Raw genomic sequence first — 24,625 nt, forward strand, 5'->3', positions numbered from 1 at the left:
ATATGGGTTTCCTGTATAGGGCTTAGTTCACTACTTCTTTTTGAATAAAAACTTCCATAGTTAAAAACTTAAAATGTTTAAAAACCTTACTAGTATACAAATATTCATGACAAAGTTAAAAAATTATTAAAAACATAACACGGAACACTCACTATACCGATTCAAAAAAAGTAATTGTAAATGTCTTTAAACAAAAACCATACCTACTTCTTATACAAATAGTGCCATCTAAGGGGCATACTGTGTATTACTACCTAAAAAACAATTAATTATGCAACTCTGAATCAGTAATACTTTAACACTTGCAAATTTTTCCTAAAAATGAAGTTATGAGGGGGATTACAGAGAATATTTTGACAGATGGACAAGTTATACTATCTAACAATCAGACTGTTAGTCCCTCTAAGGGTACCCACTGTGTTCATTGTTAGAGTTTGGTAGCTCTCATCTTTAAGACTGGGGCTATAGAAATAGTCTCATTTAACCCAGGGAATTTATTACCTTCTAGGTCCAGTTGCCATAACAGTTCTTTGTATTCGATCGAAGTTTGCCATGGGCCACCCCTCGGGTCCAGTTCTACCACATCTAACACAAAAAAAGTGAAAGCAGCTCCATCACAATTTAATGTGTGCCTATACAAGGCATTATTACCATTTCGGTTTTTAATATCATAACAATGTTCGTAGATCCTATTCCTTAACTTTCTCTCGGATTTACCAACATAAAATGCCTCACATTTTGTACATATAGCTAAGTATACTATACCCTTCGTTTGACAATTAGCAAAGTGTTTACTGGGAATTAAAATAGGTTCATAGGTTCATAGGTTTATACTAGGCTATCTGCCCTAAGGCATTTATAAGCCTAGCCCAAATTATTGTGGCTTACGCCACCCCTTATATGAAAAAATACTGTGCCCATTAGTTTGTTATGCCTCTGTCCAGCAGGGACCCAGAGATGATTCCCGGGGTAAACCTACGATCTCCCATCCACAGGTCTAGATTTCTCTTGAACAGAGTCAGCGAGGTGCTCTGCCTCACATGGACCGGGATTTTATTCCACAGCATAGGGAGTCTCTGAGTGATAAATCTATCCCTCCAGCACGTCCTATTTATATCCGTGCTAAGGTTTAAGTCGCTTGCTCTAGTGGTTTTGGTGGATTTGGATTTTTTGAGGTGGAGCATGTCCATTAATTCTGGGTTGGACATGGCCTTGTATGTCAGGCACATGTCACCTCTGAGCAGACGGTATGCGACTGAATAGAGCTGGAGTTTCTTCAATCTGGCAGCATATGACAGATTTTGGAGTCCCTTTATCCTTTTGGTGAGGAACTTTTGGGGTCTCTCCAATTGCTGCAGATGTCGGGTGAGATACATCCCGAATGGGGCATTGTACTCGATCATTGGTCTGATAAGTGAAGAGTACAGGGGAACAATGACCTCACTAGATCTGGATGTGAATCCCTTCATGATCAGGTGGGCAATGTAGAAGGTCTTTCTAACCACTTTAGCAATGTGAGTGTCAAAAGAAAGGCCACTGTCAACCTGGGTCCCCAGGTCCCTGATAACCTCTTCTGTGCTTAGTGGATTGCCACCTATATGGTAGCTTGGGGTTACCTTGTTTTTCCCGAAGGGTATGACTATACATTTTTGGCGTTTAACTTCAGGCCATGGCTCTGGCACCAGCTATCTGTTTCCGTGAGTCCCTTCTGAAGGATATCCGTGTCCGATGCACTTTCCACTATGGCCCAGTTTGCAGTCATCTGCAAACTTTGTCAGCCAAAGTCCTCCCATGTTGGCCTGTACTTCTGAGAAGTAGATGCCAAACAATAGGGGCCAAGGACCGAGCCCTGTGGGACACCACTTGTGACCGGCTTGGAGTCTGACACAGCGCCAGCAACTCTAACCCTGTGGGTTCTGTCCTTAAGCCAGTTTGCAACCCATCTTGTGACATATGGGTTTACATTTAAGCTGGTAAGTTTTTCTACAATACCCGAGTGGGGTATTGTGTCGAAAGCCTTTGCAAGGTCAAGGTAGGCTGTATGGACTGCCTTTCCTCATCAATGGCCTTGGTGACTATTTCAAGAAGTCGACCAAGTTCAAAAGGCATGATCTTCCCTTGACAAAGCCAAACTGGGTCGGGTCCAATGTCTGCAAGTCCCCTATATCTTTGTTTATGAGCTCCATTATGATCCTCTCCATAGCTTTGCAGACTAGACTTGTTAAGCTTATGGGGCGTAATTACCAGGGTCCGTGAGGCCACCTTTGTGGAGTGGGACCACAGTTGCCGTGACGCCACTCCTTGGGCACGTATCCTGTGGTAAGGCTGAGATTAAACAGCTGCCTTATGTGCGGGTTTAATTCCTCATTTAGCTCGTGTAGCACACAGCCGGGGACACCATCCGCCCATTGATGCTGTGTTTTTAGCTTTAGAGAGAGCAGCTTTCACCTGCGCATTTGAGATGTCCGGGAGGCTACACTCGGCTGGGATAGTTATCTCTCCTTTAGCTGGGGAGAGGGGGGTGAAGTTTGCACTGAACCTGTCTGCCAGTATGTTGGCAATGTCTGTGGGTTCAGTGATTTTTGTATCATTTTGGACTAATTCTGAGCATATCTGTGAGTTTCCACCTAGGTTCCTAACATAGCTGAAAAAGGCCTTATGATTGTCCTTTGAATCCATGGCAATTTTTCTCTCAAAATTGGCCTTAGTTGATTTTATGAGTGCTCGTATTTTTTTACTAATAATGATCAGGGGTGACTTCCCTTTTATGGATTTTGTTCTATCATGTAATAGCTTTCTCCTCTTATTGTAAAGTTTGTTAATGGCTGGGGTCCACCAGACTGGACGTTTGCCCTTTGTGGAAAGAGTCTTGGTTTTATTTGGGATTGCCTGATCCATGCAGTCCTGGAGGTGTTCATAGAAGGCATTTGTAAGGGCTTCCGCAGCTTGGGTTGTGGTTTCCTCTGACTCAGGGGCCTTGAAGGATACCACACCAGTCTTGAGTAGTGTGAAGTTTGCTTTAGAGAAGTTCTTCACTATGGTCTTTTTGTTTGGGGTGGGGCGGGATGTGGATTTCCAGTGAGATTAGTTTATGATCAGATCTCACCAATGAGGGATATACTTCGTGTGGAGCATTTTGTCCCCATGTTTGTGACAATGAGATCTAGTATATTTTCTCCTCTCGTGGGAACAGTGACTAGCTGTTCCATGGCATTTGAATTTATGAACTCCAGGAACCGTTGGGCTAGAAAGTTAGGGCTTGAGTAATGTTCCCAGTCTATATTCGGTAGTTGAAGTCACCCAATATGATGGTGTTTGGAGATACATTTATACCCTCCAGTGTCTTCAGGAAGGCTGTGTGGGGTTCCTGAGTTTGAGAGGGTGGCCTGTAGCATGCTACAATTTGTAGAGCAGTTTTGCCTATGGTTAGTTGCACCTGGATGGTTTCCGAAGCTTCATGCGTTGCCACCAACCTGGAGGTGTGAGTATCCTTTATGAATATGGATACACCCCTCCTTTTGTGGAGTGGTCCGGGTTTTGGGGCCGGAACGCATGATATGAGGTAAAACCTAATAGTGCCGGGTGCTCTCAGGAGCCTTGAACCAGGTTTCAGTTACAGCACAGACATCGATGTTCTCCATACTGAGAAGGGCCTCGAGTGCGTGCATTTTGAGATTTAGACTTCTGGCATTGAGCAGCATTACCCTCAATTTCTTCCCATTTTGTTTTCTAGGGTGGTAGGTTTAGAATTTGAGCCTTGCCTAAAAAGGCACTATGGGGGTGGCAAGAGCCTTAGCCAATATCCGAATCCCAGGGTGACAGGTGCAAGCCGTCCCTTGGAAACAGCGTGGCTTGTCAAGCATGTCATCCCAGGCAGACAGACACTGGATCCCCTTTGAATGACACCAGACATTAAGCCAATTGTTAAAGCTGATCATCTTGTCTCTATATTGTGGCATCATTCTTGGTGAAGGAAGGATACTGCTCAGGGTTAGGGTCATACCTGCCTGGGCTACATAATCAGAGAGCTCCTCTATGTCTCTTTTCATGTAGTCCAGGGAGGTACGTCTCAGGTCGTTCACACCAGCATGGACAATGACTGTGTCATATTTGTACTTGCCGTGGAGTGACCCGAGTGCTTGTGTTATGTGGCGGATTCTAGCGCCCGATAGGCAGCTTACTGTGACCCTCTCCTTGTTCAGCCTGGTGAGTGGGACGTCAGTGTGTCTGACTATGGAGTCACCTATGACAAGTATGTTTGGTGTTGTATTTGGCCTTAAGGGCTGTGACTGCTTTGCACACTGCTTTTGTGGTTTATGTGTTGCTTGTGGGGTGTCTTGAGGTAGCAGTTGTTTGGGTGTCTGCTTTGGAGGCCTCTGCTGTTTAGGTAAATTTTTACTCAGAGCCTCCGAGTATGTCTTTGTGTGTTTATGTGTTTGATTCAGTGGAGTGGTAGCATTATGTGAGGCTGGTTTTGTGGTGTGTGTAGTTGCCTTCTCCTCCTGTCTGGTCTTGCCAGTCCTGAGTTGAGAGAGCTCAGCCTCCAGTTTGGCTAAATAGCTGCATCTCTCGCAAGTATTTGTGTTATGTGGGAGGAGGAGAGGGTTGTCTGTGTACATGAGGCAGTTATAACATTGCCTTAAGATTCCCAGATTCACCAGCTGGACCGGAGAGGAGATTGACAACTGACCTTTGGACATGCTAGAATAATATTGGGAAATCCTTAATTGAAAACAAGGGCCAGTGGGGAGTGAGGGTGTAGTGCTTTTAATTTTTAGTGCTGACTTATATAATTGCTTTAGTGAGCAAGTGCCAGGTAACTTGAGTGCAATGTGTTACAAGTAACTAAATGCAAAACGACAAACAGTAACTTTCTTTCAAGTGAAACAAGGAAATAAGTACAGTAAGCAATGCAGATATCACTAGTGATCCACAGAAGCTGAGAAGTTGCGTATTAGGTGGAATTAGCTTCCAGGGAAATAACAAGCAAACAAACAACAAGCATATAAACAAAGCTAGATTCAGTAGGCCTGGATCTAGTCTATGCTAGAGCAAACAAGGTGAACCAATTTCAGTAAGATACAGTTCAAATATTCAGGCACTATAAACCTTTAACCAGAAAATTCCCAGCTCAGAAGGGCAGAGTCCAGCCTCTTCTCCCACAAGAGTGCAGACCACGAACCTTCTTAATGTAAAATAACTGGCCTGAAGCCCAAGTGCCTAAACCAGAACTAATACACTTGGACACTGGGCTCTCAATCAGCAGTTCCCAACTTAGAAGGATGAAAGCTACCTGTCCTGCCACCACAGTGCTTGCCACAAACCTTCCTAATGTAAAACTGGTCTGAAGCCCAAGTGCTTAATCCAAAAGACTTGAATGATAGCTACACTTTAATCAAGTTACAACCAAGCAGTAATAAATACCATTGAATACTTTAGAGAATGTCTGGATTAGTGCTCAAGTTACACAAACAAAGCTAGATCCAGCAGGCCCGAATCCAGTCTATGCCACAGCAAACAAGGCACCAACTTCAGTAAGAAACAGTTCAGATATGCATGCACTATAAGCCTTTAACCAGAAATTCCCAGCTCAGAAGGGCAGAGTCCAGCCTCTCCTCCCACAAGAGTGCAGACCACGAACCCTCTTAATGTAAAATAACTGGCTTGAAAGCCCAAGTGCTTAAACCAGAATTAATACACTTTTAGAATAACAGACACTGAGCCCTCAATCAGCAGTTCTCAACCTAGAAGGATGTAAGCTACCTGTTCTGCCACAACAGTGCAGGCCACAAACCCTCTCAGTGCAAAACAACTAACTGGTCCGAAGCCCAAGTGTTTAAACCAAAAGGCTTAGAATGAGTTACACCAAGCAGTAATAAATACAATTGAGTATTTTAAGATGATGCAAAAGTAAAAGAAGTATGTAAAACACAAGTACAGTAAAAGCAGATGAAATTTTTTTTTTTTTTTTTTCTGAACAAGTGCTGAGATCAAAGAAACAGATTTGAGTGCTGAAACTAGAAAACTGGCTAGTTACAAGAAAAAAAAAACAAGCTAGAAGGCTTCCCTCAAACACAGAAGGGCTTGGGGGCTCAGAAGTCTACAAATAGTCTGTACCACTTAACAAGAAAGGCAGGAAATAAGCTTAATTTTTTTTTTTTCTATTTCCCAGATGCTCTCTTTGTACACAGTAGGAGTGCCTGAAATCAGAATATGATCTCACTGCACTCAGTTGAGTGAGCAAATGAGATGGGCCCAGAGGCAGGCTGAGGGGCGGGCAGTTTCAATGCCACTAAGATTAACACCAAAACAAAAACAGGCCGGGTGGGTGGGAATAACTGAAGAGCAGAATAACCAGTTAAAAATTCCTTCAACACTCCTTCATACACAGTTTAAATCAATTTAAATACTGTATTTTTAAAAAAAAAGTGCATAAAAAGGTACTTAAATTCTCTTATACGTCCAGTTGAATATAACCAAGTTCTTAGCTTGCCAAGCTGAAGTTTTAAAGCAGGAATTATTTCACATGCACCAGTTTAAATATGCAAGGACAGGAAATCAAAGAATGTGGCTACCCCCACACCTGTAATTACTAGCAAATAACAAAATTCAGCCAACACTAGCTTTTAGTTCAAGTTACTGAAGAGCAGAATAACCAGTTAAAAATTCCTTCAACACTCCTTCATACACAGTTTAAATCAATTTAAATACTGTATTTTTTTTAAAAAAGTGCATAAAAAGGTACTTAAATTCTCTTATACGTCCAGTTGAATATAACCAAGTTCTTAGCTTGCCAAGCTGAAGTTTTAAAGCAGGAATTATTTCACATGCACCAGTTTAAATATGCAAGGACAGGAAATCAAAGAATGTGGCTACCCCGACACCTGTAATTACTAGCAAATAACAAAATTCAGCCAACACTACTTTTTAGTTCAAGTTACTGAAGAGCAGAATAACCAGTTAAAAATTCCTTCAACACTCCTTCATACACAGTTTAAATCAATTTAAATACTGTATTTTTTAAAAAAAAAGTGCATAAAAAGGTACTTAAATTCTCTTATACGTCCAGTTGAATATAACCAAGTTCTTAGCTTGCCAAGCTGAAGTTTTAAAGCAGGAATTATTTCACATGCACCAGTTTAAATATGCAAGGACAGGAAATCAAAGAATGTGGCTACCCCCACACCTGTAATTACTAGCAAATAACAAAATTCAGCCAACACTAGCTTTTAGTTCAAGTTACTGAAGAGCAGAATAACCAGTTAAAAATTCCTATTAACCAGTTAAAACCAGTTAACCTATTAACCAGTTAAAAATATCCCTACTCTTAAGGTAAACTGTATCATTTGATGCCACAAAAGAACACTGGTTGCATCTACCACATTTGAAGGTGCCAACCCTACCTTCCCTGATAGCCCCACTTGGTTTTTTCCTTTCTAATACATTTTTTATGTTTTTCCCTTTTCTAAAGGTACATTTAAATGGTTTGTTGAAAACACCCTTTAAGTCCGAGAGTTCACCAAAATTTTTCCATTCATTCTCAACAATATTCCTGATTTTATATGCTTCTCCACTAAAATCCATCACAAAATTACCACTTTCATTGCTAATTTCATTGTTACTATCTGGCTGCCAATTCATTTCACCTAATATGGGCTTGTATTTGTTGGCTCTTCCTATCTTAACCTCATTCTCAATTTCTTTTATTAGGTGGGGGGGGGGGGGTAACCTCTAGCTAAAAACATCTTCGTCAAGGTCTTACATTCTATCTCGAAGTCTTCCTCTCTAGAGGACATACGACTCCCCCTCACATACTGGCCCTTTACAATACCTTTCTTTTGATGGTATGGATGTGCGCTATCAAAAGCAAAGAACGAGTTTGAATAAGATTGTTTTCTAAACACTTTAGAATAAAAATTCTCTTTGCCCTTACCTATAAAAATATCGAGATATCTTAAACAACTTGGGTCCTTCACATAGGTGAATTTCAGAAAAGAGGTGGACTGGCTTAAATATTCATAAAATGCTGCAAATTCTGTATCGGTTCCTACCCATAGGAAACACATATCGTCTAGGTATCTTTTATATAGTTTCCAGCACTTCTTGTAAGGTGAATTAATGACAAATTTACTCTCCCAGGCTGACATAATTATATTGGAGTAAATGGGGGCACACCTTGCCCCCATCGCTATCCCTTGCTTCTGCTTAAAAAATTCACCATCAAAAAACAAGAAGTTATTACTTATAACTAATTCCATCAAAGTTAAGATCAGCCTAAACTCATTGTTGGTGAATTTACCATAGTTCACCAGACCCTCCTCAAACCATTCTAGCCCTTCTACAAAGGGGATGGAGGAAAAAAGATCCACTATGTCCATTGTTATGAACATAATATTTTCATCAAAAATACCCTTATTCAGATTTTTCAATAGGTCCCAAGAATCCTTTACTATCCCAGAGCTTTCCTTGACCACCATTTTTAACATTTCGTCTAACCATTTTGCAAGGGGTGCCGTCACAGACCCTTCAGAGGCTACAATCAGTCTCAATGGTGGGTTGTTAACATCCTTATGTACTTTGGGGACCCCAAAAATTGTGGGTACTCGAGGTTTAGTTACATTCAGGTACTTAAACAAGTCCATATCGATACTTCCTTCAAGGAGCAAGTCATTCAAGGATAACCAAATCTTTTTATTACCTATATTAATCTCATTCAAGGAAGCACATTCGTACCTGTCCACATTGTGTAATATTTCCAGCATTTTAGTTTTGTAAAGAATCTGGTCCATTATCACTGTCCCTCCCCCCTTGTCAGGTTTGATCACTCTTAAGGTTGGGTCATTGGATAACTTGTGCAATAATGTTGTCTCTTCTTTTGTCAAATTGGGTATATATGACATATGTTTGAGACCAGTAATCCTCTTGGTGAGGTACTATTGTGGTCTTTCCAGCTGTTGGAAGTGTCTTGTGAGGTACATTCCAAATGGGGCATTGTACTCTATGATGGGTCTAATGAGTGACGAGTAGAGGGGCACTATAACCTCTTTATTTATAGATGCAAACCCTTTAGTAATTAGATGGGCCACATAGAAGGATTCCCTAACTACTTTGGCAATATGATTGTCAAAGGAGAAATTACTATCTACCTGGGTCCTCAGATCTCTTATTACCTCTTCTGTATTAAGGGGGCTGCCACCTATGTGGTAATTCGTGGGTGTTTTGTTTTTCCCAAACGGGATGACTATGCATTTTCTGGCATTTAGCTTGAGGCCATGACTTTAACACCAGGTGTCCGTCTCAGTAAGGCCCTTTTGGAGGATGTCCGTGTCAGCTGGAGAGTCAATTATGGCTCCCAGTTTGCAGTCATCGGCAAACTTTGTAAGCCATAGTCCTCCTGTGTTTGTCTGTACTTCTGAGAAGTATATGCCGAACAGTAGGGGTCCTAGGACCGAGCCTTGCGGGACACCACTTGTGACTGGTTTAGAGTCGGACCTGGAGCCCACTATTCTTACTGTGTGAGTTCTGTCTGTAAGCCAGTTAGCAACCCATCTCATGACGTAGGGGTTTATGTTCAGGCTGGTGAGTTTTTCTGTAATACCCGAGTGGGGAATGGTGTCAAAAGCCTTGGCGAGGTCAAGGTAGGCTGTGTGAACCACCTTTCCCTCGTCTATGGCCTTGGTGACTGTCTCGAAGAAGTCAACCAGGTTTAGTAGGCATGATCTGCCCTTAAAGCCGAACTGGGTCGGGTCAAGTGTTTGGAGGTTCCCAATGTCTTTGCTAATGAGTTCCATGATGATGTGCTCCATAGCCTTGCAGACAAGGCTAGTCAGGCTTATAGGGTGATAGTTACCAGGCTCAGTTGTGGCCCCTCCTTTGTGGAGAGGAATAACCGTTGCTGTGCGCCATTCTATGGGCATGTAGCCTGTGGTGAGGCTGAGGCTGAACAGCGTGTTTAGGTGGGGGGTTAGTTCGTTCTGTAGTTCATGCAAGACGCAGCCTGGGACACCATCTGGTCCCACTGACGCTGTGTTTTTGGCTTTTGAAAGGGCTGTTTTCATCTGCGCGTCTGTGATTTTTGAGACACTACACTTTTCCGGTATTGTTTTGGGCCCTTCTGGAGGTGAGAGGGGGGTGAAGTTTACACTGAATCTGTCTGCCAGGATGTTGGCAATATCAGTAGGTTCAGTATATTTTGTGCTATTTTGCACTAGTTCAGTGCATATCTGCGAGTTGCCACTTAGATTCTTAACATAGCTAAAGAAGGCTTTGTGGTTATCTTTTGACTCCTTGGCTATTTTTCTTTCGAAGTTAGCCTTGGATGATTTCATGAGGGACCTCAGTTTCTTACTGATACTGATCAGGGATGTCTTTCCTTCTTGGGATTTGCTTTTTTTCCTGAACTAGTTTCCTCCTTCTATTGTACAGCCTGTTTATTGCAGGGGTTCACCAAACTGGTTTCCTTCTCTTAGAAGAGTGAGTCTTGGTTTTGCTAGGGATGGCACGATCCATGCATCCTTGTAGGTGCTCATCGAGTGCATTTGTAAAGGTTTCTGCATCTTGGGCAGCGTTATCCTTTAGCGTGGGGGCTGTGAAACTTACCACCTCTGTCTTAAGTAAGGTGAAGTTTACTTTAGAAAAGTTTTTTATTGTGGTTTCCTTAGTTGGGGGGTGGGGTGGGGTGTGGACATCCAGAGTGATTAGATTATGGTCTGATCTAACCAGTGACAGGTTGACCTCCAGTGTGGAACACTTGTCGCCCATGTTGGTGATGACAAGGTCCAACATGTTTTCAACTCTGGTAGTGGAGTTCACCAGCTGATCCAGGGCAATTGAGTTGATTAATTCCTGGAAGCACTGGGCCTGGGAATTTGTACTCGAGTAGTTTTCCCATTCAATGGTAGGGTAATTGAAATCACCCAATATCAGGGTGTTCGGTAGGACCTTCATGTTTTCCAGTGTCTCCAGAAAGGTGGAGTGGTGGTCCTGGGTCATGGAGGGTGATCTGTAGCAGGCCACAATTTGCATTGCAGATTTGACCAATGTTAGTTGCACATGGATGATCTCAGAGGTATCATGTTGCACCACTAACCTGGAGGTGTAGGTATCCTTGATGAATATGGATACACCCCCTCCTTTTGTGTTTTGGTCAGTCTTCTGTGGCCGAAACGTGTGGTATGAGTTGTAGCTCGGTAGTGCTGGGGTGCTCTCTGGAGCCTTGAACCAGGTTTCAGTTACTGCACAGATGTCGATGTTCTCCATACTGAGGAGTGCTTCGAGCATGTGCATTTTGAAATTTAAACTCCTGGCGTTGAGTAGCATAACCCTCAGTTTTTTGTTAATTGTGCTGTTTATGGAAGTGTGTTTGACTTTTGAGCCTTGCCTAAAAATGGCACTATGGGGGCAGCAAGAGCCTTGGCCAATATTCAAAAGCCTAGGGGTGACAGGTGCAAGCCGTCTCTTGTGAAGCAATGCAGCTTGTCAAGCATGTCGTTCCAGGCTGACAGACACTGGATCCCCTTTGAATGACACCAGAAGCTTAGCCATTTGTTGAAATTGATCATTTTTTCTTTATACTGAGGTATCATTCTTGGTGAGGGCAGGATGCTACTCAGGGTCAGGGTCATACCAGCCTGGGCTACATAATCAGAGAGCTCTTCCACTTCTCTTTTCATGTAGTCCAGGGAAGTATGTCTCAGGTCATTCACACCAACATGAACAATGACAGTCATATTTGTACTTGTTCTAGAGTGACCTGAGTGCTTGTGTTATGTGGCGGTTTCTGGCTCCCGACAGGTAGCTAACAGTAACCTTCTGCTTGTCCAGCCTAGTGAGTGAGACGTCAGTGTGCTTGACTATAGAGTCACCTATTACTAATGTGTTAGGTATGTTATTTCGCCTTAAGGGCTGTGACTGTGCGGCACACTTATTTTGTGGTTTATGTGTTGTCTGGTTTGTGACAGGAAGTGCAGGCTGTTTGGGAATCTGCTTTGGAGGTCTCTGATGCTTTTGCAGGTTTTTATTTAGAGCCTCCGAGTATGATTTTGTGTATTTTTTTTCAGTGCTGTTTTAGTAGGTCTGTGTGCAGCTGGAGTTGTGGTGCAAGTGTTAACCTCCTCCTCTTGACTGACTGTTCAAGTCTTGGGTGGAGACAGCTTAGCTTCCAGCTTGGCTGTATAATTGCATCTCTCGCATATGTTAGTGATTTGTGGTAGGAGGAGAGGGCTGTCTATGTACATGAGGCAGTTGTAACATTGTCTCAGGATACCCATATTCACCAGCTGGACTGGAGAGTGCACCTGAAATTGCCCTTTGGTCATGCCTGAATATTAGGGTGAGCTGCTTAGTTGCTTAGTTGGTGAGGGGTGAATAACAAGCCTTGCCCTGCTAGGCAATCAGTGTCAGGGTATATTAGTGCTTGCTATTAGGTGTGAGCAAGTGCTGGGCTGTAAGATGCTTTTTGAGTGCTTAGGCTGAAAGTTAGACTAGTTTCAAGGGAAAAACTGAAGAGGAGATATAGTGGAGCCGGGAATAATTTAACTGTAGCTAACCGGCACTGCCCGGAGCGCAAAACCTTGCAAACGCAGTTTTTATAGTAGGGAAATGAAAGAGATAGAAATTAGCCCAAAATGGCCAATAAACTACTAACTTCTGGGCTGGAACCACTCCTGCAAGGACAGATAGGTTGCTCAAACCTCTCCTCTCTCACAGGTGAACAGAGAAACTTCCTTCTATCCAAGTAAGGTATGGGCAACTCAGAAACTAATGACACAGCCCTGAATTCAGCACTAGCCTGAAAACTAGACTATACTAGCTTAGAAAGGCGGGAAACAAGGAATTTTTTTTTTTTTTTAAAGATAAGGCAAAAACAGTAAAATATACACTTAAAACAGCTTTAAACGACTACAAACACTCAGAAAAGGCTATCGCACTTTAGTGTATAGCCTAGAACAGTTAAACAAATTATTTAAACAAAAACAACTTTTTAAAAGTGCAGGCAGTCAAATAAGTACAATATGTGAAAAAAAACAAGCTTTTAAATCACAATAAACGCAGGAAAATCTGCATTTAGGTGGAAAACAGTTAAGTACAGCAAAAAAGTACAGAAAACTGATACTTAATCACTCCAAAGTCTCTCTCCTAAGCTAGAAGGCTTGTATCAGTTTAAGGCTTTCTAGTGCTACCCAGTAGGTTAGTTACAGGAAAGATGGGAAACAAGTGCAGATGTGGTCTTTTAAACCAGAAAGTTGAAAGAGACGGACAAACTGTCCAAATGGTCAATAAACTACAATTTCTGGGCCAAGAACCTCTCATCTCATGGTAGACAGGCTACCTAGTGCTTACCACTCCCACTGATAAGCTAGAAGGCTTTCCTCCAACACAGAAAGGCTTGCGGGGCTCACCTGGACTAGGCTAGTTACAGGAAAGGTGGGAAACAATTGCAAGTATGGCTTTTAAACCAGAAAGTTGAAAGAGATGGAAAAAACTGCCCAAACGGCCAATAGCTACAATTTCTTGGCCAGGAACCACTCCTCTTGTGGTAGATAGGCTACCTAATGCTTACCACTCCCACTGATAAGCTAGAAGGTTTTCCTCCAACACAGAAAGGCTTGGGGGGCTCAGAAGCTTACAAAGAGTCCTGGAATACAGTAAATCTGTACCTGGACTAGACTAGTTACAGGAAAGGCAGGGAACAAGTACAAACGTAGGCTTTTAAGCCAGCAAGTTGAAAGAGATGGAAAACTGCCCAAACGGCCAAATAAACTACAATTTCTGGGCCAAAACTCACTCTTCCCGTGGAGGATAGGCTACCTAGTGCTTACCACTCCCACTGATAAGCTAGAAGGCTTTCCTCCAACACAGAAAGGCTTGGGGGCTCAGAAGCTTACTAACAATCCTGGATACAGCAACTATGTAACCGGACTAGGCTAGTTATAGGAATGGTGGGAAACAGGCACAAGTGTGTCTTTCAAACCAGAAAGTTGAAAGAGATGGAAAAAAACTGCTCAAACAGCCAATAGCTACAATTTCTGAGCCAGGGACCACTCCTCTTGTGGTAGATAGGCTACCTGATGCTTACCACTCCCACTGATAAGCTAGAAGGCTTCCGTCCAACACGGAAAGGCTTGGGGGGCTCAGAAGCTTACAAAGAGTCCTGGATACAGCAAATCTGTACCTGGACTAGACTAGTAACAGGAAAGGCAGGAAACAAGCGCAAACACAGGCTTTTAAATCAGAAGGTTGAAAGAGATGGAAAAGCTTCCCAAACGGCCAATAAACTATAATTTCTGGGCCAGAAACCACTCCTCCTGTGGTAGCTAGGTTACCTAGTGCTTACCACTACCACTGATAAGCTAGAAGGCTTCTCTCCAACACAGAAGGGCTTGGGGAGCTCAGAAGCTTACCAACAGTCCTGGATACAGCAAATCTGTACCTGGATTACACTAGTTATACGAAAGGCATAGCACAGCAAAGTTGGTAGAACATGTGGAATGAAGTGACACAATTTACCTAGCTGATGTTTAAACACATACAAGATTGCACCTATTAGAAGTTCCACTAAAAAAAAATTCCACTGACATAAAATTAACTTTAAGAAACAAGCACACAAAAAACACAACATGGACATGAAACAAAAATATGTTGCCAATTACTTTAAGTTGTATAACTATAATAAAGTAATTGCCAACACATTCTTGTTTATTGCCCTTGTGGCATCTTTTAACCTATTACAAGTAATCAAACAAAATAAAAACTGAAATCTAAAATCATGAAAAAATTTGGATGTGATAATAGCTACAGTTTAAAACAGTTGTATCCTCTGTGTCATTGTCATGCATTCAGAATGTTTGTCTACATGAAATGAAGAAAACAAATACAGTTGTAACCAGTAAGCAACAGCTGTACTCTACACGTGCATAGTAGCAACCATACAGTGATCCACATTTGGTTTATCACTGAAAGCACAAAAACTAAGCAAAAAACAAGAACAGCTCTGCAGAATGCAGACTAAATGGATACCTAGAAGACACATGTTTTTAATTGCTTTTTCCCCATTTTTTTCAGTCAAGCTCAGGATTTGTTTCACAGAGGTTGCCCTACCTTTGGAACAAGCCTTCATGTTTGTACTGCCTAACTGCAATGCAATGTCATTTAAATATTTTTGCTGGCATTTTAAAAACAATGTAGTTTATGGCAGAAAGTAAACTTTATGTTTCTTTTCTTGAAGCCTAAGGGAAATGAGCCACTTGTGAACTGTGGAAAGAATTAGACAATGGTCTTTGCTTTTATTTGTATTGCTTAATGAAATGTTATTTTATATTAAGATTTAGATTTCTTTTACATTAATATTAAACGTTCTTCTATATAGCAGAATGAAAGCCAGAGGCTCAGCGGGGAGTGGATAGCGAAATTAATCTAGCTTATTTATTTATTGATATTTGAATACTGGGAAAGTAAGCCACGGTGGTACAGCGGTAGTGGTGTTGCCTCACAGCAAGAGGTTCTCCTGTTCGATTCTCGGCTGGAGTGCCTTCTGTGTGGAGTCTGCATGTCCTCCCCACGGTCAAGTGGCTTCCGAAAGACATGTGTGAATGGGCGTGCCTTCGCTGAAGGTTGGGCGTTGGGCTGGCAACTCAGCACCATAAAAAATCTACTGCCAATCATTAGCGGACCGGAGTTCCGCTGTGGCGACCCCTAAATGGAAAAAAGCCGAAAAGAGAAACATTTGAATACTGGGAAAGTCCGACTGGTAGGTGCCCATTTTCAGCGCAATCCTGGGGAGAAAAGCTCCAAAGTATCACAAAAACATTTTATGCACAATCATTTTACAATCTTCAAAAATAATACAATAAAGCAATAAAAAAATCTACAGTTTAAATAATTATAGCAAATTAGAAATAATGTAAAAACAACTGATTAAGAAGAGATACAACTGACGATTTAATATTTAAAGAAATTTTAGCCACTTTAGAGAAATTAAGGGTAAGTTAGTATAATACAAAAAGGAACTGCAATATGAAGTAGGAGAAAAAAAAAGGTTATGACATTTAGATAGAGAGTGAGGAGACAAAGTGACTAAAGTAGGGAAGTAAGTGAAGAAGGAGGAGTAAGAAGGTGTAAGATATGAATATGTACTTGCTCATACTTAGGGATACAGTTTATTCTAGGTTTGAGTAGGAAAAGTGACAGACTTTGGCTAGGAAGTTTTTCAGAATGGTTTTAGAGTACTGGGAGGAGGGAAGGGTTATCTGTGAACAACAATGGGTTCTGACAGAGAAGATGTCAGAATGGTGGTCATATTTAATCTTAGAGGCTTGGTAAACAGTGGGGTGCAGGAGAGAGTGCAGGTATATAAATCATTAATGACAATAAAGTCAAGAATATTTGCACTCTTATTGGGAGATGTATGATCTAGTCTAAGGAGCTGGTCATTTACAAAATCTATGAACCAGTCTGCATACTTATTTTGTTACATCTTTGTACTCTAATTTTAGATTATGACTATGTACACATACATTAAAAGATGAGAAAACAAACTATATTTTTTCATGCAGTATGCATACACACACAATTTTTATGATTATTATTCGCTCCAGCTTACATAAACTGCTCAAATCCTGCCTTACCTTAAACATCATGCCTCCTTATTTTGCATGTATTGTCCCCACTAATTTCATTTATTTCTGTGATTTGCTCCTTCCCTGTTCTAAAGATCTTACTTTCGGTTCTTTTACCTCCATTTCAATATTTCAATATTTAGTACTTCAATTATAGTTGATATTAATTCTGATTTTCACTTTTATGATAATTGATTTTTTGGCAGCCAATACCATTAAACTTATTAAAGTCTTACTATGTCTAGGTACTTGAGATCCTATGTTCTAGCCCACAAGAATCGGTTTCTTAGTAAAAATGATTTGCTCCCCCAGCACTTTCGACAAAGTATTCTGTAGGACATTTTTTTACATTCCCAAAAAACTTGTTTCCAATTACCTTTCTTTCCCTCTCTCTCTCTCCCTCATCACACCTCCAGCATTTGCAATCTACCTGAGAAAAATTCTCTAAAGACTGCTTGGGATATAAACATACAAGTACAAATGCTTCCCATGCAAAAATCTTAAACTTTCTGCACTTTGTTGCATGCTTGGATGATACACAGATGTTATCCCATTATTCCTTTGTAAAATGCCTTTCTATTCTTTCCTCCCAATCTTTTCTAACCTCCTTTTATTGATTCTTAAAGTTATCATGCAATGCTTTATATGCCTTATTATTTATTGGATCAAGAAGAGGAGGGAGTAGGCATGCCCGAAGGCAGGAAGAGAGGAGGAAGGTTAGGAGTGTAGTACTGAGGGTAGGAACTTTGAATGTTGGCAGTATGACTGGTATAGGGAGAGAGCTAGCTGATATGATGGAGAGAAGGAAGGTTGATATATTGTGTGTGCAAGAGACCAGATGGAAAGGAAGCAAGGCCAAGTTTATAGGAGGCGAGTTCAAATTGTTCTATCATGGTGTGGATGGCAGAAGAAATGGGGTAGGGGTTATCCTAACGGAACAGTATGCCAAGAGTGTTTTGGAGGTGAAGAGAGTGTATGATAGACTGATGTTTATGAAGCTTGAAATTGATGGTGTAATGATGAATGTTGTTAATGCATATGCTCCACAAGTTGGGTGTGAGATGGATGAGAAAGAAAAATTTTGGAGTAAGTTGGATGAAGTGGTGGTGAGTGTACCCAAGGGTGAGAGACTAGTGATTGGAGCGGACTTCAATGGGCATGTTGATGAAAAGAACAGAGGGAATGAGGAAGTGATGGGTAGGTATGGTGTTAAGGAGAGGAATGCAGAAGGTCAGATGAATGTGGATTTTGAGAAAAGGATGGACATGGCTGTGGTGAATACGTATTTTAAGAAGAGGGAGAAACATAGGGTGACATACAAGAGTGGAGGAAGATGCACTCAGGTGGATTATATCCTATGTAGGAGGGCCAGTCTGAAGGAGATTGGAGACGGTAAAGTGGTGATTGGGGAAAGTGTAGTTAAGCAGCATAGAATGGTGGTCTGCAGGATGATGTTGGTGATCAAGAAGCGGAGGAGGAGTGTGAAAGCAGTGCCAAAGATTAAATGGTGGAAGTTAAAAAAGGGTGATTGTGAGGTGGAGTTCAGGGAAGAGTTAAGACAGGCACTGGGAAGCAATGAAGAGTTACTGAATAGCTGGGTAACTAGAGCAGAGCTAGTAAGGGAGACTGCTAGGAAGGTGATTGGTGTGACATCTGGACAGAGGAAGGAGGACAAGGAGACATGGTGGTGGAATGAGGAAGTACAGGAGAGTAAACAGAGGAAGAGGATGGCGAAGAAGAAGTGGGATTGTCAAAGAGATGAAGAAAGTAGACAGGAGTACAAGGAGATAAGGAGCATGGCAAAGAGAGAGGTGGCGAAGGCTAAGGATAAGGCATATGGAGAGTTGTATGAAAGGTTGGACACTAAAGAGGGAGAAAAGGACCTGTACCAATTGGCTAGACAGAGGGACAGAGTTGGGAAAGATGTGCAGCAGGTAAGGGTGATAAAGGACAGTGAGGGAAACGTACTCACAAGTGAGGAGAGTGTGTTGAGTAGATAGAAAGAGTACTTTGAAGGGCTGACGAATGAAGAGAATGAGAGAGAGAGAAGGTTGGATGATGTGGGGATAGTGAATCAGGAAGTGAAGCAGATTAGCAAGGAGGAAGTAAGGACAGCTATGAAGAGGATAAAGAATTGAAAGGCTGTTGGCCCGGATGACATACCAGTGGAAGCATGGAGGTGAATAAGAGAAATGGCAGTGGAATTTTTAACCAGATTGTTTAATGAAATTTTGGAAAGTCAGAGGATGCCTGAGGAGTGGCGAAAAAGTGTTTTGGTACCTATCTTTACGAATAAGGGTGATGTGCAGTGCTGCAGTAACTACAGAGGGATAAAACTGATCAGTCACAGCTTGAAGTTATGGGAAAGAGTAGTGGAAGCTAGGTTAAGAAGGGAGGTGATGATTAGTGATCAGCAGTATGGTTTCATGCCAGGAAAGAGCACTACAGATGCAATATTTGCTCTGAGAATGTTGTTGGAGAAATACAGAGAAGGTCAGAAGGAGTTGCATTGTGCCTTTGTGGACTTAGACAAAGCATATAACAGGGTGCCTAGAGAGGAGTTTTTGGTATTGTATGAGGAAGTCGAGAGTGGCAGAGAAGTATGTAAGAGTGGTACAGGATATGCACAAGGGTAGTGTGACATTGGTGAGGACTGCGGTGGGAGTGACAGATACGTTTAAGGTGGGGGTGGGATTACATCAAGGATCAGCTCTGAGCCCTTTCTTATTTGCAGTGGTGATGGACAGGTTGACAGATGAGATTAGACAGGAGGCCCCGTGGATTATGATGTTTGCAGATGACATTGTGATATGTAGTGAGAGTAGGGACCAGGTTGAGGAGACCCTGGAGAGGTGGAGATATGCTTTAGAGAGGAGAGGAATGAAGGTCAGCAGGGCTAAAACAGAATATATGTGTGTAAATGAGAGGGAGGGTAGAGGAATGGTGAGGATGCAGGGAGTAGAGTTGGTACAGGTGGATGAGTTTAAGTACTTGGGATCAACAGTTCAGAGTAATGGTGAGTGTGGAAGAGAGGTGAAAAAGTGAATACAGGCAGGGTGGAATGGGTGGAGAAGAGTGTCAGGAGTAATTTGTGACAGACGAGTACCAATAAGAGTGAAAGGGAAGGTCTACAAGAGGGTAGTGAGACCAGCTATGTTATATGGGTTGGAGACGGTAGCATTGTCGAAAAGGCAGGAGTCACGAGCTGGATGTGGCAGAGTTAAAGATGTTAAGATTTGCACTGGGTGTGACTAGGATGGACAGGATTAGGAATCAGTATATTAGAGGGTCAGCTCAGGTTGGACAGTTTGGAGACAAAGCATGAGAGGCGAGATTGCGTTGGTTTGGACATGTGCTGAGGAGGGATGCTGGGTATATTGGGAAAAGGATGCTAAGGATGGAGCTGCCAGGTAAGAGGAAAAGAGGAAGGCCTAAGATGAGGTTTATGGATGTGGTGAGAGACGACATGCAGGTGGTTGGTGTGAAAGAGCATGATGCAGAGGACAGGAAGAAATGGAAATAGATGATCCGCTGTGGCGACACCTAACGGGAACAGCCGAAAGAAGATGATGATGAGGAGGAGGTTACTAGGCTAATAGCCCCAGGGCCCTTACAAGTCTAGCCAAGTTCAACCTGTGTTCCCATGGGCGTCTTGTTCAAGTAGACACTAAAATCAGCTCCTACTGCCCCTGTCCAAGATGGACACAAGAGGAACCCCCAGGGTGAATGTCCGGTTACCCATTCAATCATCCAAATTACTTTTAAATAGGGCCAATGAGGGGCTTTGTTTAACATGAGTAGGAAGCTTGTTCCAAAGGTAGGGCAACCTCTGTGAGGCAAATCTGTCTCTCCAGCAAGTTCTGTTGATGTCACATACCAGGTTAAAGTCCTTTGAGCAAGTGACCTGTGTGCCATTTGACTTGCGAATTTTAAAGCTGGATCAGAAACTGATTTATATGCAAGGCACACCTCACCTCTGAGCAGTCTGTACGACCCAGAGTAAACTGACAAAGAGTTTAGTCTGTCCACATAAGACAGCTCTTGAAGACCCTGAATCTTCTTTGTAAGGAATCTTTATGGTCTCTTCAATTGCTGCAGGTGTGAATGTACGGTGACTGTATGAGTTGTATCAGTGAGCCAGTTTGGAACCCACCTGACAATATATTGGTTGATACTCAGCTGGGTGAGATTAACAATGATGCCTGAGTGGGAGATTGTATCAAAGGCCTTGGCTAAGTCTAAGTAGGCTGTATGCACAGATTTTCCCTTATCTAGGGCTTTGGTGACTGTCTTGAAGAAGTCCACCAAGTTTAACAGGCATAATCTCCCCTTGATAAAGCCAAACTGGGTGGGGTCAAGCATTTGGACATTTCCTATATCTTTGTTAATAAGGTCCATGATGATTCATTCCACGCCCTTGCAGATCTGAGATAAGGCTGGTCAGGCTAATGGGTCTATAGTTCCCAAGGTTTGTGGATGCACCCACTTTGTGCAAAGGGATGACAGTAGCTGTTTTCCATTCCACTGGGACAAAACCAATGCTTAGGTTGTGACTGAAATCAAGCTCAATTGTGATGCTAATTCCTGTTTTAACCCATGTACAACACAGCCAGGGATGTTGTCTGGTCCCACAGAGGCTGTGTTTTTTGACCTTTGAGTTGGCATTTAAGACCTGCTCCTCGGAGATACTAGGTGGGGGACAGGTGTTAGGGATGCTTGGGGTACATGAGGTGGGGACAGGGGAGTGAAGTTTTCACTGAAAGGGACAGCCAGCAGGTTTGCTATATCCACAGGTTCTATACATGCAGTACCATTAACTACAAGTTCAGCGCAAATCTGGGCCTTACTCTTGAGGTTATGGATGTAACTAAAGATTGTCTTGTGATTATCCTTACTTAGGAAAACTAATTTGGATTCATAGTTAGCTTTGGAGGACTTCACAAGGAGTCTTATTTGCTTGTTTAAGTTGAGGAGGAAGTGTTTCCAGTTTTGGGACCGTTCCTTCCTACTCTTAGACAGCAATTTCTTTCTCCAATTGTATAGCCTATTAATGGCAGTTGTCTTTGAAGATCTTGCCTTGGTTCTATCAGGTATGGCAGAGTCAATACAACTGTGCAGGTGCTTGTATAAAGCATTGGTGTAAAACTCAGAATGGGTGCCTTTTCCATCAGTTCCAACAGCAGCTTTTGTTCTAAACTCAAATAAAATCTATCATCAGCGCTGGCCATTACTTGGCCACATCCTACTCTATTATCCTTCCCTTTCTAGTTATTTGCTCCCAATGCCTTGCTTCATTTGCTAATTTTCTCCAGTAAATTCCAGAAGAGGTTATCACGTCTTAAAGGTGAATCAGACAACTGAGTTTGAGCACTTCTGTGTCTTAATCAGCATCAAAATACTGATCGCAAAATACCAGCGTTATCAAATTCTCCAAATTATCAATAGACGGTGAGAGTAAAGGGGAGGGGACTAAAGAGTGAGAATCAAACACTGTACCTTGTGCCTGTGAGTCAAACACTCTAACCATTATACCAACCCCAACCATTGTGAAAGGTCTGCCCTAAAATAAGCTCATAAACAAAGTGGATACAACAGAGCTTCAGATACATGGTAGCATACAACAAATGGAAAACAAACGATATGTAATGAACTTATTTAGTGACTTCAATAAAGGCAATTAATGGCAAGCAGGAAACAACCACTGGAAAACAGAATGCAAAAAAAACTCAGCAAATCTGGCAAAAGGATGTACTATAAGTGTTATTTCTGATTATGATCAGTAAAGCCATTCAAATTCTCTGGTCATCTACTTGTTCAAGATGTAGGCACTTCAAGAGATGCCATTTCACTGATGAGCACAATCGACTAAACACACTGGATTATGTATCACATTTCTGAAGTGAGAAAGACTCCAATCCCAACTACTGTTAATATATTGGTTCCAAAACATCAATCTGTAGGATTCTCAGAATGAAACTGATGTTACAGAATTTCTAGGAAATGTACCTAACATACTTATATAACAGAACTGTCTTAAGAGGCAGAACGTGTTGAAATTATGACCTGCTGCTGAAGTCTGGCCTTTGTAACACAAGTAGTATGCATGTCCTTTTACTAACTCCTACACTCTTTGTATGAACTGTATACCAGATATAAAAAGGACTAAAAGAAATGCTGATAGCTTTTTTTTATTTTGCAGTACTATCTTGAAATATTTGCCTTAAATTTTACTATTACCGTAACTTAGAACTGTGACAACTTTGAACAACAGTGCAATTTCTTAATGAAAATCCAGGAATAAATAAGTATAAGTCATATTCTGGCCCTCTGGTACCACTTTCTTTACATTAGTATAACAAAGCAATAGTTATAACTGCAGCCCTGTGATCATTCTATTAACTATGCAACTGCCTTGTTCATAGTTATTTGGAAATACATCCTTCTACAGTGTCATGTTTTCATGTTTTGTAAACTTATGCATTCAACTTTGTGAGCTTGTATTTAATAGTTAGTACTATTTTTTTATGCAGATCTTTACTCCCCAGGCCTCCACTGAAAATGGGATCCTGTGCCCAGTAATTAAAACCAGTAGATAGATACATTAATCATACATCCAGTCCAAATGATATGGCAATACAGTTAAAATTACCTGTCTAATAGGCTCCCCTAAAGCTTCTAGTGTTCCTGGGTAGTTGTCAATTAATGATACGTGTAGGCTATTTTCAGCACGTCTGGTCAGCGCTGACACAATGGAGTATGCTTGTTCTAACAAAGCACAATTTTTGCCATTTCTTGCCTTGTTGCGAATTAAATCCTGAAAAAGAGAAAAATATAATGTGTGGTCATGTTTTTGCTGAATTCTTTGCCAACTGTGTAAAACATTTACATTCTATTTATGATTTATTTACTTATGTTTGCTAACTGGGAATTAATCCAGGCAGGTCTCTGTTAAATATTATCCAGGCCACAAATAAATAAATAAATAAAAATAAAATAAAACAAAATAAAATACAATCAGTACAGAATTTCGAGACAGTTTGTAAAAAGCAACAGAAATCTTGCTTTCTCCGTTGCTTTTGCCCACAGCTCTGATGTACTGCGTAAGCATACGCATGCGCAGTACATCAGAACTGCCGCAGAATAACAGACAGCTGCGGAAGGGCAGCAAGGAGGCATTATATAATGCCATTATTTAAGAAAAGTAATTATTTTTTTTCTTAAATAATGTCATTGTATAATAGCAATAACCCACTTCTGGGTGTGGGTAATGCTGGATTTACCCACGATTGTCTTTGTTTGGCCACTCGAGCTTCGCCCTCATGACCAAACCACACCAACCATGGATAAATCCAGCATTACCCACACCCAGGCATGGGTTATTGCTATAGTAACTGAAATGATACCCTACAGCTTTTGGCATCATTCTGACAGTTTGCAGTACCTAACGAGTGTCTGATTCCTGGTCTGGCAATGATTAGTCTTACATGGTAACATTTAAACTGTTTCCATTCCAACTTACTCACACGATAGCATACCTCTCACCATCTTAGCACAAAAAATCTGGACAAACCCTAAAATAATAAGGAACAAATACCCAAAAATAGAGACATTTTTTTAAATACTGCTCTTATAAACTTAGAAAGTTGCTAGAATAACAGAATTTCTATGTGCATTTCCTGAAGGATATGAAGTCTGAAACTCAAATGTGTGTCATTATTTAGTAACTTCAATCCTCAGTGATTTGCCAGAAAATCAAAATTTTAGGAGGTACAGACCAAATATATGAGGCAAAAATCTAGACATTCAGAGAAAATCTGGACAGTTGACAGCTATGCATAGTAGTGATGATGGAGCAAAGTGACAGAAAGTACTCGTGTAAAATCTTACCATAACAGTTGTTCTCTGGTACAGTATTCGGTACAGAAGTGATGTATTGCCGAGGACACTCCATCGCTTGACTAGTATAAATAAGCGTAAAAGAGATATTGGTTGTGTTGTATGTCACATTT

At 41.5% G+C, this 24,625-nt stretch overlaps 1 protein-coding gene across 1 annotated transcript in view; it reads right to left on the reverse strand.

The window, feature by feature from the left end:
* Nucleotides 1–24,161, reverse strand: part of LOC122797207 (titin homolog) — a 329,727-nt gene extending 305,566 nt beyond the window's left edge. Inside the window, exons 1-2 of the mRNA XM_044066036.1 lie at nucleotides 24,136–24,161; nucleotides 23,266–23,485 (exon numbers count right to left, since the gene is read on the reverse strand). Of these exons, the coding sequence (XP_043921971.1) occupies nucleotides 23,266–23,485; nucleotides 24,136–24,161 (246 nt within the window). The remainder of the gene's footprint in view (nucleotides 1–23,265; nucleotides 23,486–24,135) is intronic.
* Between the last annotated feature and the right edge of the window lie 464 nt (nucleotides 24,162–24,625).

Source organism: Protopterus annectens, chromosome 3.part0 (genome assembly GCF_019279795.1).
Source record: "Protopterus annectens isolate FY-2018-M chromosome 3.part0, PAN1.0, whole genome shotgun sequence".
In the NCBI taxonomy this organism is placed as follows: domain Eukaryota; kingdom Metazoa; phylum Chordata; order Ceratodontiformes; family Protopteridae; genus Protopterus; species Protopterus annectens.